Source organism: Gopherus flavomarginatus, chromosome 5 (genome assembly GCF_025201925.1).
Source record: "Gopherus flavomarginatus isolate rGopFla2 chromosome 5, rGopFla2.mat.asm, whole genome shotgun sequence".
NCBI lineage: Eukaryota > Metazoa > Chordata > Testudines > Testudinidae > Gopherus > Gopherus flavomarginatus.
In genome coordinates, this window is record NC_066621.1 from 92,635,762 (window position 1) to 92,649,960 (window position 14,199).

Consider the following 14,199-nt stretch of genomic DNA (forward strand, 5'->3'; position numbering starts at 1 on the left):
GAGGAAGGTTAGGGATGAGAAAAAGTGAAGAGTGGAGAAGGCCTTCAATTCAGTCTCTCTTGTTTGTATACATATATTGCGTATGTGATTTTTGGCATTTATACAGACAATACATATCACTTGTCTTTTTGCAAAACAAATTCTTTCTGGGAGACAAGAAAAAACAGGTCTTACTCCACTGAGGTCAGCTGATGTGTTTAAAACCAGACAGAGTAAGGAGTTACAATCCTGCAGATAAAATCAATCACAGCTTTTGAAGAGATGGGCTCCAGCTTCACAGTCTTATTCACTAAACACCTCTACCACACACACATTTCTTCCAGGTACTGTGGCCTAACAAGCACGGTTCAGAGGCTACATCAAGCACCTAGAAGTGGTTTGTTCTACAGCCTATTTAAAAAACAAAAAATTAAAGTGCCTTGAAGCACGGACATCCTGTGCGTATTCTCCTCCCTGCTACCCCAATAGAATGACTCTGACTTCCTTCAGTCCAGCTACTGGCCAGCTTTACTCTCTCATAGGAACATGGTATTGCTCATTTCCCCCAGCATTATCACAGAACTAGCAGCCTGTTAAACACCCCATTAGGCTGAGTTGTTCTCCTTTGTGGCAAGGCATGGCATGTTTTTTGCCAATTCACCTTTCTTACCAAGCCTTCCCTGTCCCCCTTCTGCCCCCGCACCTGCAAGAAGAACCTAGTGTGGCTACAGAATACCTGCCAGGACTGTGCATCTTCCTCCTCCATCCCATGCTTTGCCCATTGGTGTAACTCCCCAGCAGCCATGACAGAGCTTCAGCAAGCAAGCAATAGCCTAGATCAGGGGTAGGCAACCTATGGTACATGTGCCGAAGGCGGCATGTGAGCTGATTTTCAGTGGCACTCACGCTGCCCGGGTCCTGGCCACTGGTCAGGGGGCTCTGCATTTTAATTTAATTTTAAATGAAGCTTCTTAAACAAACATTTACTTTATATACAACAACCGTTTAGTTATATATTATAGACTTATAGAAAGACCTTCTAAAACATTAAAATGTATCACTGGCACGCAAAACCTTAGAGTGAATAAATGAAAGGTTGCCGATCCCTGGCCTAGATGGACCAAGCCCATACCATGGACCACTTCACGCTAAGGTCTTCCAGGCTGCAGGACACTGCAGACAGCAGGTCAGCTGCTGTTGCAATAAGTCTGGGTAAAATGAGTGTTCTATTTCCATCCCCTGCCCCCCAAAAAAATATTCTGTAACCTGAGAGATGGGGCTTCTGGTAGCTCCATAGACTAAACATGCTGTTGGTTCACCTCTACTTTAAAGACCTATCTGCAGCTTCAACAGTTACTCTCTCCCCCCATTGGGCTATTTCTGATGCTATTGGGTCTCTCTCTCCAGTATCCTAACACTTTGTCAAAAGCCCCTTGCTACAATTCTTTGGTTCTTCATTCCTGAGCCTTCTATCCTTACTCCTTTCTCCTCCTACCTGAAGCTGCCTCCTGCCTTTCCAGGGCCAGAACACCACCCCACTGACACTGCATATTTATTTTACATCAGCAGCTCCTCTGGGAACTTTAAGTGGGAAACCAGATTAGATGGTATACATTTCTCTAAGGCATTTATTTAATCACCCCACCCTACTCAAAAGAAGAAAATAAAAGCAGTGCGCACTCCTCTTCATTCTTGATTCAGAGAGGTTGATCACTGGTTGTAGGAGGAATGAGATGAGAACAAGGAAATTCTCAAAATAAAAGTTTTGCTCTTAAAAACACACCCACAGCCTTCTCCCCCCGAAGTCACATCTTAAAGTACAGAATAAGTATTTGAAAGTTCATGGTGTGAGAAAAGGGATGGCAAAACTTCCATGGGATCAGTGAAAATGGCACAGTCGTTTACACACACTGATCTCACCTCCCCATTTAACTCCTTCCTCTGTCAACCCCACAAGAAAAATCAGAACACAGTGAACATCAGCAGCAGCTTTACAAGAGGCAACAATCCTTTGTGGCATTAGTCCAGGATAAAACTGTTGATTCTCTCTTTAAATTATAATGTAGCTATGGAATATAGATGCAGAGACCTTTGGGGAATCTTTCACATCCGCTGTCGATACCTCATGAAGGCCCACACTGTAACCACTGCAATGGCCAACACTGGCACCAAAATGACAGCTAGGGGAATACCATCTGGTTCTCCATCTCCTCTGTGACCAGCTGGACCATTCTGTGGCTGCAACTAAAAGGGAAAGAAGAGCATCAGTGGCAAGGAGACTGCGCACCATTGGGGCAAGACAGAAAACAACCCTAAGTGAGGAATGTGTGGTTCTAGAACCACACATGACATGGTCATCAGCATACAGCACTTGGGGCCTGGGAGGGTTAGAATGCAGAACCTTCTGCTCCAAAATGCATGACTCTGCAACTGGAGTCAAAGAAAACCTCCATTAGCTATGAGTAGTATCGATGCTTCCATATCCTCTTTGTAAGCCAGTAACTAGACAGAGAATCAAACACTTGAGACAGGTAAGATTCCATGCAGCAGATGGCAGTGGTATATGTACATACACACACACACCCCCACAATTCAGCATGACCTAGTCACATACTATTTCACAAGAGCTGCCCTAGTGATGGTTCAAGATGGGTCAGCACTTCTTTATCAACTTTAGTGATGGCAAGAGGTGCCAAACAGCAGTGGATTTTGGATTCCTCTCTGTCTCCAGAGCTAGTACTGGTACAGTTTAAGCATCAGCAGCACACGCTTCTTTCCTGACACTACACATATGCCTCAACTCTGGAGGGAGAACAGCTAGGGATGAGAGGGGAGTTCTCTCTCCTTTGGAGAATCTTTGGCCTCTCAGCTGAGACTGCCAACAAGGGGAACAATGAATGTCAAACATGGTGGGGTTTTAATTGCAGGGACACCTGCCCATTAGAACTGCACTGAGTCAAGCAACTCTTTTCACATAGGTACTGAACAGCCTACAGACTGTAACGTTCAATCACCAGTGACTGGGCCACATTTGAATCAGCAGCCTACCAGGAAAGGCTCAATAGCCAAACACCAATTTCAGTGCAACCCAGCCCCCTCTAGAGAGGTTTTACTCCTTACCTATAGAACTATATTCTGAATCAGGACTTGTCACACAAGGTCCCAACATCACTCCCACCATGGACAACATGGCACCAGAGATTAAAATAAGAGAGAAGACTTGGGACTTCATCTGACTGTCCGGTGAGACATATTTTGTCTGTTAAATGACTGGATAAGAGGGTGGGACCATACCACTCCAACGCCTCTTAGCAAAGAAAAGATCAAGAGACTCTACTTTACTAAACTTTCCAACCCCCTCCAGAGCATCATTAAATATGATGGATGGATAGATACTGCTGCTGTTCATTCACTTGAACGTTCACTCTAGCAGTAGAGTATGTTCATTACATAAATACAAACCCAATCCTCTACATCTCCCCCGCTCCAACCATTGTAGAGAGGAAGAGCAGAATTCCCAGAGTTTCAAAGCAGACAGGGATCTACAAGGAGTATCCTACAGTCTGACCCAAACCATGGTAGCAGGGCCTCAAGGACAACTGCCAGGAGCTGGCAATACCCACCCTGTGTTGAACTTTCAGAGAAACGTCGCAGCCTGCATTCCTAAACAGTTCCACAGCATCCTTGTGCAGCAAGTTCTTCAGGTCCCTGCCGTTAATCTAACACAGGAATAAAAAGGAGAACTGGTAGCTGTCAGATCAAAAAAGTCATCTCTCAGCACTGCAGAACAAAATAACAGCAGCCAGTTTAGGCAGTCAGAATTATTCCAAAATGCAAGAATTAATGACTGGAAGAAGGCACTAAAGTCACTTTCTGTTACTAGACAATTAAGCAGGACCTCTATATATGACAATTAGAGAGGATCCCAAACTGAAACTCCATTTCAAAGCATTGCTAAAAACTTTTCTAAGTTCAAAGTTGGTTCTGAACTTTTGTAGCTTGGATTCATCTCTAATTCTGATATACAGAGGGTGAAGCAGGGGCTTAATACAATAGAATCCCATTTATCCAATCCAGTTATAAAATTACATGCCCATTAGCTTACCTGTCTTATTCAGCCCCCTACTTACTTGAGTGGTTTTTGAGACTAAGTGGTCTGAAACATTTTTGAAATAAAAATGGGTTCTACTGTAAGTGTTTTTTTTTTTTAAATCTTTTGAAGGAGCAGAGCAATGTCAAAGGAATTACAGGATCTACTGAAAACGAAGTGGACCACACAGTGGCTATGTCATTCTGAAACTGCCTGTAACCCCAAAATTTCTTCACAAGCCCTTGTCCACACTGAAGACTAAGTCCATGTCAGGTATGAAGTTCAAAAGCTTATCTGAGTTAACCAAGTCTCTCTTTTTAAAAAAAAAAGAAAAAAGAAAAAAAGAAAGCCATTGGCATAATCTGAACTGTGTTTTCAGCTATTTGCAAAGTTTGAAGAAAACAGGTTGAACATTGATTTAAGATGAAGCATGAGAAATTTTAATCCAAACGAGAAGAGATGTGGAGAAAGTTACATGGAAGCAAAAAAACAGGAGGCCTGAGAGCAGGTGCCCTTGCTGGACCACTGAATGCACAGGTTGCCCTATACTGTGACATTAATCTACTGTCAAATGCTGTGGCATGGAATGCTTAATGGATGAATATTGATTAACAAATTCAACATGCAAGCCAAAATAAAAATCTGCATCTTCAGTTAGTGAAGACCTTCGCCCTTTTATTGGCTTTCAAGGATAAACACCACACTTTTATTGGAAATAAGGCTTGAAAAATGGATAAGACCCATTGGCTAGGCAAATATACCAATGGAAACCCAACCAGGGGATCTACCAAGATTACTCCCTACAATATATTCCATGGTGCTTTGTCCTGTCCAGTTTTAAATAATTCCAGTACTAAGGATGCTACTACTCACAAAATAATGTTTCAAAGCCTTGTAGATTTAATCATCATGAAGTATCTCTTGCTACTCAGCGTAAGGTGTTTTTTTTTGCTAAATTTCATCCCATTACTCCTAGTAATTCCTCACTGGATCTCACTGAACTATTCTTCCCCCTTCTCAGAATTTACATGCTTCAACTGCTTGTACACAGTTATTACACTGTTAGGATAAGGTACTTATCCATCACTCTTTGGTTCAGCAATCAAGCGCCAACTTACACAAGCCACTCTTAGTTTATTTATATAAACCTAAAACTGGAACACAAGTTTAAATATATATATTTATATAATTAAAATCCATTAAACATGGATCAAAAATGATCATATTTTAGCAGATTTCTTTGTTCTTCTTTGCTTGTTAAAGTGCTATCACCTGGTATAACTGACAATAGCAACAGAAAATCTTCAGACCATATCTAATCCACCTTAACCATGGTACTGGCAAGGAAAGCAGCCACTTCATAGGAAACCCAGCTCCTCCTGAGCAAAGGGTTAATAATAATCCCGATCACACTGACTAGTATGCTGGGGAGAGAAACCTAACAACTGGAAGATGGATTCTCCTCCCACATGGATATAAATCACAAGCAACTCCAGAAAAGTCAGTGGAGCCACAGTACTGAAATACCAGAATGAGGGGAAAAATCAGGCTATTGGTACCATAAAAAACTTTTAGATGAACATCACATAGCTGTGCAAGCCCAGAGGCCAAGGAATGTTTCCAAAAAAGCAAGGCGGCAAAACTGGATGAGGATGGTCTCTTGTCCACAGAATGTCCCATCTCATCTCCTTCCTGGCCAAAGCTCTCCCTGATCCCCCAAACACATGCCTTCCAGGGAGTGACTTACCGCTAAAATTTTGTCTCCTTCCTGTAATCGGCCATCAAGGGCAGCAGCCCCATCTTCTTTGATCCGGCTGACGTAGATGCCACTGTCGTTGGCAATGTACTGCTGATCCATCCCACCAACAATGTTAAAGCCCAATCCTGAGACAAACAGAAGACAGAGAATTTCAAGTAGATAAGAAAAATAGGTCCAATACATCCTTGTAGTTAGGGGGAAGAAGTTGCCCCAGTGCAGCAGTGCCTTCTCCAGTCCTCACTATCCAGAACACCTTCTCATCAATAACTGTTTCTTTCAAGGAAACAGAAAGACTCTACATTTCACAATGGACCACTCTGTAGGTCTAGCTTCAAGCAATAATTAATCAAGCCTCCAACACCTTTGTGAGGAAGTATTATTATCCCCATTTTATAGATGGGGAAGCTGAGGCACCAAGAGGTTACCTGACTGGCTCAGGGTCTCCGAGCCCACATCACTCAACTTCCAGTCCTGTATTTAACCATGATTTAAAGTCACTGGATCAGGCCCTAGGGCGTCCCTGGCCTCTGTTTTTCAGAGGGTGGAGATGGATGGCAGGAGAGAGATCACTTGATCATTACTTGTTAGGTTCACTCCCTCTGGGGCACCTGGCATTGGCCACTGTCGGTAGACAGGATACTGGGCTGGATGGACCTTTGGTCTGACCAGTCTGGCCATTCTTATGTTATGTTCTTAGAGTATTTGAGTGCGGAGTTTTACCCAAGGACATAATGAGTTGACAAACTTCTTACCCACTTCACATTTTACGTAAGCATCAGCAGCAACTGTGCAAGCACTTTGTGGAATCTGAAACAGGACAGGAAATGAATTCAAAGGACTAGGGTATTAAAAGAAAAGAAAAAAAGTCACCAAAAATTGAAATGGAAGTAATGGCCTGATTGAGGCAGTTTGGGGTTTTTTTGTTTGTTAAAAATAAAGTTGATTACAGAACTCTGGCTGTAACCAGCTGGCGGATTAAAGCACATTGGAAGATTAAGACTTTTTGCTTAGTCTAATCCAGAAGAACAGATTGAACTCAAAGGCTGGAGTCCCACGGACTGCTAGAGCACAGTCTGTAGCACAGTGCAACAAAATATTTGCAAAGAATAAATGATGAGGAGGGAGATGATCCGGCAGTATGAAACTTGGGAAGTCAGAAGCAGACAGACAACATCTGAGGGAGGGAAGGAAGAAAATAGTCTCCTTCTGACATGATCCTGTTACTCAGAAGCTACTCCAAACATGGTCTGAAAGCAAATCCCAGATGCACACTTAACAGGCTGATGCTCTCTCCTTCGATGCATTGGGTAGAGGAATATGAAACAGGAGATTTGTGATCAGAATGGCAAATGAAAATTAACTTGTCCTGCCTTGGAAGCAACTTTTTAGCTCAGTTATATGAGATCAGAGGGTCTGGGGTGAGCTATAGCATTCAGAGAGTGCCCCTACTGGCTGATAAATATAGCAACACTAATGGCAGCCTCGACATTCCCAAGCCTCTTTAAAAGCAGCAAAGAATCCTGTGGCACCTTATAGACTAAAAGACGTTTTGGAGCATGAGCTTTCGTGGGTGAATACCCACTTCCTCAGATGCAAGCCTCTTTGTTCCTCTTCCTGTCAGCTTCAAACAAATGGTGGAGAGGATGGAATTGCTAGCACGGTTTGGGAGAAGCGAGGCAGTGATGTTACTAATGTTACTTGAATGAGATGCCACAAAAAGTGTGTGGTAAAAACCAAACAAGCCCACAAAGCATTTCCCATGAAGCATAATAATCCTAGAACAGAGAAATCCGTGACAGAAAACTTGAGAGGAAGTCAAGATTTACCAGAAACATCAGGGGATCCCCTTCTAGTGATAGAAACACTAATGAACAATAACAAAAGTGAGATTTTCATAGGGTTTCAGCAATCAACGCAAAATGTAGAAGACTCATTTCTATCGAAGGATGCAGTTTGGGAGATGTGGAAGAGGGATATTTTTGGTGACCAGAAACAAATATAGTGGATTCCACTGATTAGCATCTCCTCCGTTGCCAGCAAAAAGTTGCTATTAACCAGCAGTTGCTAACAAGTGGAAGACAGGTTTGTGAGGCAGTAGCGGGGGGAAGGAAGTGCTGAGATGTGCCTTCTCTGGTTGCAGCCCACACACCTGCTTGCAAGTAGGACAGCAGCAGGGAACCACGATGCAGCCGGAATGCCAGGGCTTTCCAGGAAGCACTGGGAGCCCACGGAGCTGCATGGTACTTCTCCCTGTACTCTCCAGATTAGGGAGCTCAGCCATTCCAGCGCTTCCTTCCTTATGGAGTCCCTCAGCAGGTTGCAGCTGAGAGAGCACAGGGACAGAGAGGTACCATGCAGTTCCGGCACCTGGGCTACAGCTACCTCCCTTTACCCACAGCTTCCCTTCCCCTCTCCTGCCCAGCCACAGCCCTTATCTCCTGTGTGGCCCAATCTACAGGCAAGTTTGCAGACCTGCTCTGCCAGAAGGAAGTACTCGGATGAGCTGAGCATCAGCAACAAGCAGATCTGTGGAACTGCAGCCAGCTGATCTCTGCACTCCCCTTTCTGCCTGCAGGAGGAGCCTTTCTTCCAAAAAAAAAAAAAAAAAAAGTTGCTAATAAGCAGAATGCTGTTGCCAGCATCTGAATCCCACCAACATTCTAATCAATGGAAGGGAATTGGTTCCCAGCAAAATGTTGCTATTAACTAGAAGTTGTTAATATCCAGGTTGCTATTAAGCAGAATCTACTGTATTCAGAACAGGTGCACGTTTCACAATTCTTCCTTTTCAAAGAAGAGAGAATTGACATTGATCTTTCTACAGGCTCAGAAAGATATCAACTGGCAAAATATTGCCAGATGAATCTATAAAATAATTTGGCATTCCATAAAATGTAATTTTTGAGCAGCATAAACAGAATATATTTTTAAATATACTGTTCTGCCATTGTAAATACTTCTTCCTGTTCAACAAACTTTTGCCAGAGATGCGACCATACCCATCTTAACAGTATGCAAGCATAGTCAACATTCATATTTAATAAACGATTGAACTAAACAGGCACCTGAACTTTGCCAAAGAAGTGAATAATAAACTCTGTGATAAGTGCTTTGATATTATGAGGAAATAAAGACATCTTGGACAGAACAGATTACTTTGCTATTTAACTCTATAAAATAATCTAACCCTTATAAGAAGTGTATCAACAATCATAGCTAAGAGCCAGAGGCCCTAACACAAAGATACCAAGTGCTAACAAATCAATTCAGGTCAGAGTGTTCTCTAATGTACAAGAATAACTGCAAGTCAGCATGAGCCCCAAGGCATACATCTAGCAAGTTAGAACTTGATCAGCAGGTTGAATCATGCCCTGATGCTGACACCAAAGCAGCAGTGCTAAGACATCTGAAGCAGCACCAGGATAAGTAGCAGCCTAACAACTATACACCAGCCTCATACACCTGAATTATCCAGTTCAATTCAAGGGATATGTAGTCTTTCACCTTTTGACCATCAGATTGCACATATTCAAGGTCAGGTACTCGGATACTAATGTTATGAGCAGAGTACAAAGTTCTGGACAGAAATATTAGATAGGTTAGTAGTGACAAAAAGTTGTTACCATAAGTCAATGTGAAATAACTTGCTAGACTCAGGTCATACCTACCTTCAGTAAGGAATTAAAAAAACTAAGATTTCCTCTCTCTCTCTCTCATTTAAAAAAAACAAAACACAAAAATCAAACCTCAAAACATATATATCTTCTACTTTAAGGAAATCCAGAAAATAGCAGTGCTCATGAACTGACTTCTTCATGGTCTTCCTAAACTCCGTTTCCCTTCAGTTCTATACAGTGAAATGTTCTTATAGCTGTAGGATGATATCACCAAGAGAAATTAAGAAGAAGAAGGGAGGGGAAGATTTTGAAATGTTTAGATCCCCTCAGTGAGGGGTTGACGGCAGATACTGAAGTACCACCTTCTATAGTCAGTCACTTCAGTTAGGATCACAGCATACCAGAAGGAAAGATGGGGGAAGTTTTCACTACTGCTACCTACGAGGTTCCTGTTCCAGGTATAACTAGAAGATTTCATCTTTCAAGGATGTCAAGACAGCACCTTTCAGTGGAACTAGATTCACTTAGGGTACATCTGTACTACCCGCTGGATCAGCAGGTAGTGTTCGATGCATCGGGGATCAGTTTATCATGTCTCGTCTAGACACAATAAATCGATCCCAGAATCGACACCCGTACTCCACCTCGGCAGGAGAAATAAGTGGAGACAATGGGGGAGCTGCGGCGGTCAACTTGCCGCTGTAAGGACGGCCAAGTAAATTGAACTAAGATACTTTGACTTCAGCTACGCTATTCGCGTTCAAACCTCCCCTCCAGTGTAGCCCAGGCCTAAGAAAAACAGTGATACCTGCAACAGAGATGTGGGTGTTGCAGTCTCTGGAAAGGGTGACTGGAGCCAAAACTGGTCACTCGCCATACACAACACTGGTGTGGACTGAAGGTCTCGCAGATTTTCATTCATACTTATTTTAATTAAAAAGATGAGCCTTGAGCCATGCAGTCCAGTTCCAGAGTCAAAACTTCCACAATATTTGTGACTCTTTGGATTCAGGAGTTTGAGTCAGGCCCATAGCTAACTGCAGTTTAGATTATGCAATAAAAAATTCATTCTGGAGGAGGAAAAAAAAAAAAAAAAGGTTTGATTGGCCCAGCAATAGCACACAGGGCTGTAATGAAAAAACTACCCTTTCTGTATCCTTCACCCCACTCCCTTTCCCTCCTCTTAGCTACCTACTTAATTAACCCACCAAACAGCAACAGTAAATATAAAGCAGTTAGTGTGGTACATTGTCACCCTGATCAAATTTTTTCAGAAGTGGCCTCTGATTTTGGGTGCCCAGTGTGTCCATTTCAGAAATGGAGAGCAACCATACCGCCAGCTGAATTCCACAGGAGCTGGGGCTGCTCTGCACCTCTTGGGAAAACAGCACGGGTTTGTCCCTCAAAGCAGGAGGCACTTCTGAAAGTTCTGGGCCTTGTCCACTGTGGGAATGTGAGTCATGTTTTGCGTCAGCATACACCACGTTCTTTATGCTACCAGTATGCTGAGTGAATTTGTGTCTGCAATTGACACTTCAGCCATACTACAAAATTTCTTTAAATAAAGGCTTAAAAAGAAAAGACAATCCAAGTTAGAATCCTCACAGGCCCACTCCAGCTCCACAGGTACTAGGGGCCCAACATTCAGCATGTCTGAGGGTATTTTGTACTGCCCCACAATGAGTTTGGTGGGCAGTTTTGAGTAGAAAAATTATATCTCAAAGCAGGGCCTGGTTTTTATCCTCAGCTGGAGAATGCCATCATGACATGGATCAGGATACAAGAAACTACAGGGATGTTTCTAGTGGAGGACTATGATCAAGGGGCTGGAAATTGTTGAGCCATGAAGTGGGAGAAAGTGCAATTGGTTGGAGCCTAGGTTACAGGACGAGCAGCTAACATAATTTTATAGGCGTTTAAAGGAGGCTACAGTTGGTGCTAAGCAGCACTGTAAATCATGTATCAGAGAGTTAGCCATGTTAGTCTGGATCTGTAAAAGCAGCAAAGAGTCCTGTGGCACCTTTGTTAAGTCAAGATGTTTTCACCCTCCAGCCAAGTCTATACTACAAAAATCACATCAACCTAATACAGCAGACAGCCACTACAATTATTAAATTGTTTGTATGTCTGCACACTTGGCTCCTTGCATCCACAGTGCACGTCTTCACAAGGAGCACTTGTATCGATTGTATTGTCAGTGTGGAGCATTGTGAAATGGCTCCTGAAAGCCAATAACAGGTGACATAGGCACTGACACTGCTACATCGACCACAACTTTATGCTGCTCGTGGAGGTTAGATTACTAAATGGGCATTGAAAGGCACTTACATCAGCACGAGCCAAATTTGAAGTGAAGACTCTTCCACTGTGTAGCACAGACCAGGCCTTCATCTAGACAAAGCCAAAGCCTGAATTTTTAAAAGGCATTTAACCACTGCTGTGCTCCATATCGTGCTAACTGATTTAGAAGGCTAAACTCCCATCTGCAAATGACTTAAGCATTTAGGAATCCCATTGACAGTGCCTAAATCCCATTTGGAAATGAGATTTAGACTCCTAAAATCAGTTAGGCATCACAACACTCAGTGCAGTAACACTTAAATATCTTTAAAAACCAGGGCCAAAGTGCTAAGAATTAACAAGCAGCAGCATCTCTCTCATCTCTTCAAGTAAGTTAGGACTACTTCACTGCTGGCTGCATTATCTTACAACTCTAGGATTGTTCTCCCCGCCCCATTAATTGATCGGTAGCACAAATACACAGTTGTTCAACACCAGGGCTTCCCATTCAGCCTTGCTTTCCATGTTTGTTTTTAATCTCTTAGATTGCCCTTTGAGGGGAAAGAACCCCATTACAGTTTAAAGTCAGTATCTGGTTAAACCTCAAGTACCCCGTAGTTCTTTTTAAAAAGCAAAACCATACTTGTATTTCCTTGGAAGAAAATCCAGCTGCATTCTCTTCCCCTGTCCCAGCCCCTTTTAATTGTGGAGAGTTTATTTATAGACTTTTTTTCGGCTGCTGCACAAGCCAACTCCACAGTAGGAGGCCAATATAACTGAGCAATTAGCAAACTCCTTTAGAGGCATATGAATCAAAGTGCAATGCAGCGTTAGCCCCCCCCCCCGAGAAAAGCTGCAAGTACGTTTGAAAAGCAAAGTTTTGTGAGTTTTATTAAAACGAAACAAGACAGATTCCTTCTGCCTAGAGTTCTCTTCCACACGGAAGGTATTTGCAAATGACTTTGCTACTAGAAACTAGTGCCAGAATTACACAGGCCTCAGGCCGGACCTTCGCTGGCAGCTGTGACACCAACTGAGTTACAGAGCCGGGCTCCGCGCCAGATCACAAGTATCTAGATCCAGCAGACCAACCTCCCACCCCCATCTTTAACTCTCTACCTGACGGTCCTCTGGTGAGATCGATCACTTCTTCCGAAGGGACCCAGCCCACTCCTCCGTTCATGTCGCACTGTTTTAAAGCTCACTCTCTTCGTCTGCCTACCACCGCCACCTGATTGCCCTCCTCTCCGCACAGTTGAAGGTGAAATAATCTCTCGGGCCTGAAGCAGCAGCAGCCGCTCCTGCAGCACTTTCAGTTTCATCAGCCTCTGAACAGGGCGGGAAGAGACCCTGCTAAGATCTCTGGGATTTGTAGTGTTATCTGGAATTACAACTCACTTTCATTCTTGCTGGTTTCCTTCCACAGCGCCCTCACCCCATGTGTTTTGTGGGGTAAACTAATAGGATACCAGGATCCGAACCAAAACTACCTCCAAATGAATCTGCCTCTGGATTTAGTGGTAAATTATCCCAAATCTTCCCCATCCTGCAAATCTAATACGTGTTCATTTTAACCCTATTAAATATTTTAAATATATTTACTGTGTAATTTTCAAAAATCAATGAATTAAGCAATTTTATACAGGAAGGGGCTAAACAAGTTTTTTAAAGGGTTTAGATTTTGTGACTTTTTTCCAAGCCTTACAAACATTTCAGTGTCTTAATTTAAACCATTGTTTTCCCAGGGGAATTTTTTTAAAATATGTGTCTAAATTGAAGCTTGTGATATTTAAAAAAAACATTAAAGTTACGTGTTTAAAAAAAAATTCTGGGATGATCAGGGAAATATTTAAAAAACAAACCAATATGCAGATCAGAACTCCAGTAGTGCCAGAGCCACTCAGAACTTGAACCTCAAAAACATCAAGTTCTGTTCTAAACTTACAACTCATAATTTTCAGATGGGCTCCAAGTGAAATGAAATTAGCTCTCCCATCCTTAATTTTAACCAGAAGGTTTTAAAAGTCAGGTTCGAATCCTGAAAATGAATGCATATGTGTGGATCCCTGCCCCAGAGTCTGCTTGGGCAGCTGAGTTTGCTTTTTTCCAGCTCTTACAACCAGTTACAGTAAAGGGCCTGGACCATCTTTCACTTAAGACCCAAATCAGAGCTCACTGCAGCACTGGTCCCAAGTCCTGTGAATCTTACCATTCTATTCAATTCTGTTCTACTTAGACCAGTTATCCCCAGCGCGGTGCTCACAGGCACTATGGTGCCCGCCAGGGCATCTGTGTGTGTCCACGTACTGTCCAGTGGATGAGCATCCGCCAAGAAGCAGCGTCATCCAGAGGGGTCGCCGCTGAATCTTAGTGAAGATTAACTTACAGACTCTTGATGCACATTTTTGTAAAGGCTGTGAGCAAGTGAAACTAGGATTTTAAACAACAAAATGATCAGAATCTCATGTTTTAAT

At 42.8% G+C, this 14,199-nt stretch overlaps 1 protein-coding gene across 3 annotated transcripts in view; it reads right to left on the minus strand.

Annotated features, from left to right (window-relative positions):
- Positions 1 to 13,045, minus strand: part of SYNJ2BP (synaptojanin 2 binding protein) — a 50,604-nt gene extending 37,559 nt beyond the window's left edge. For 2 of the 3 annotated variants that reach the window (XM_050953642.1, XM_050953641.1), the window contains exons 1-4: positions 12,845 to 13,045; positions 5,817 to 5,953; positions 3,603 to 3,698; positions 2,069 to 2,223 (exon numbers count right to left, since the gene is read on the minus strand). In XM_050953642.1, the coding sequence (XP_050809599.1) occupies positions 2,083 to 2,223; positions 3,603 to 3,698; positions 5,817 to 5,953; positions 12,845 to 12,908 (438 nt within the window). In that variant the 5' untranslated portion in view covers positions 12,909 to 13,045 and the 3' untranslated portion in view covers positions 2,069 to 2,082. Of the gene's footprint in view, positions 1 to 48; positions 2,224 to 3,602; positions 3,699 to 5,816; positions 5,954 to 12,844 lie in introns of those variants that run through there. The other variant, XM_050953640.1, reaches the window with a different exon arrangement.
- Positions 13,046 to 14,199: the final 1,154 nt, after the last annotated feature.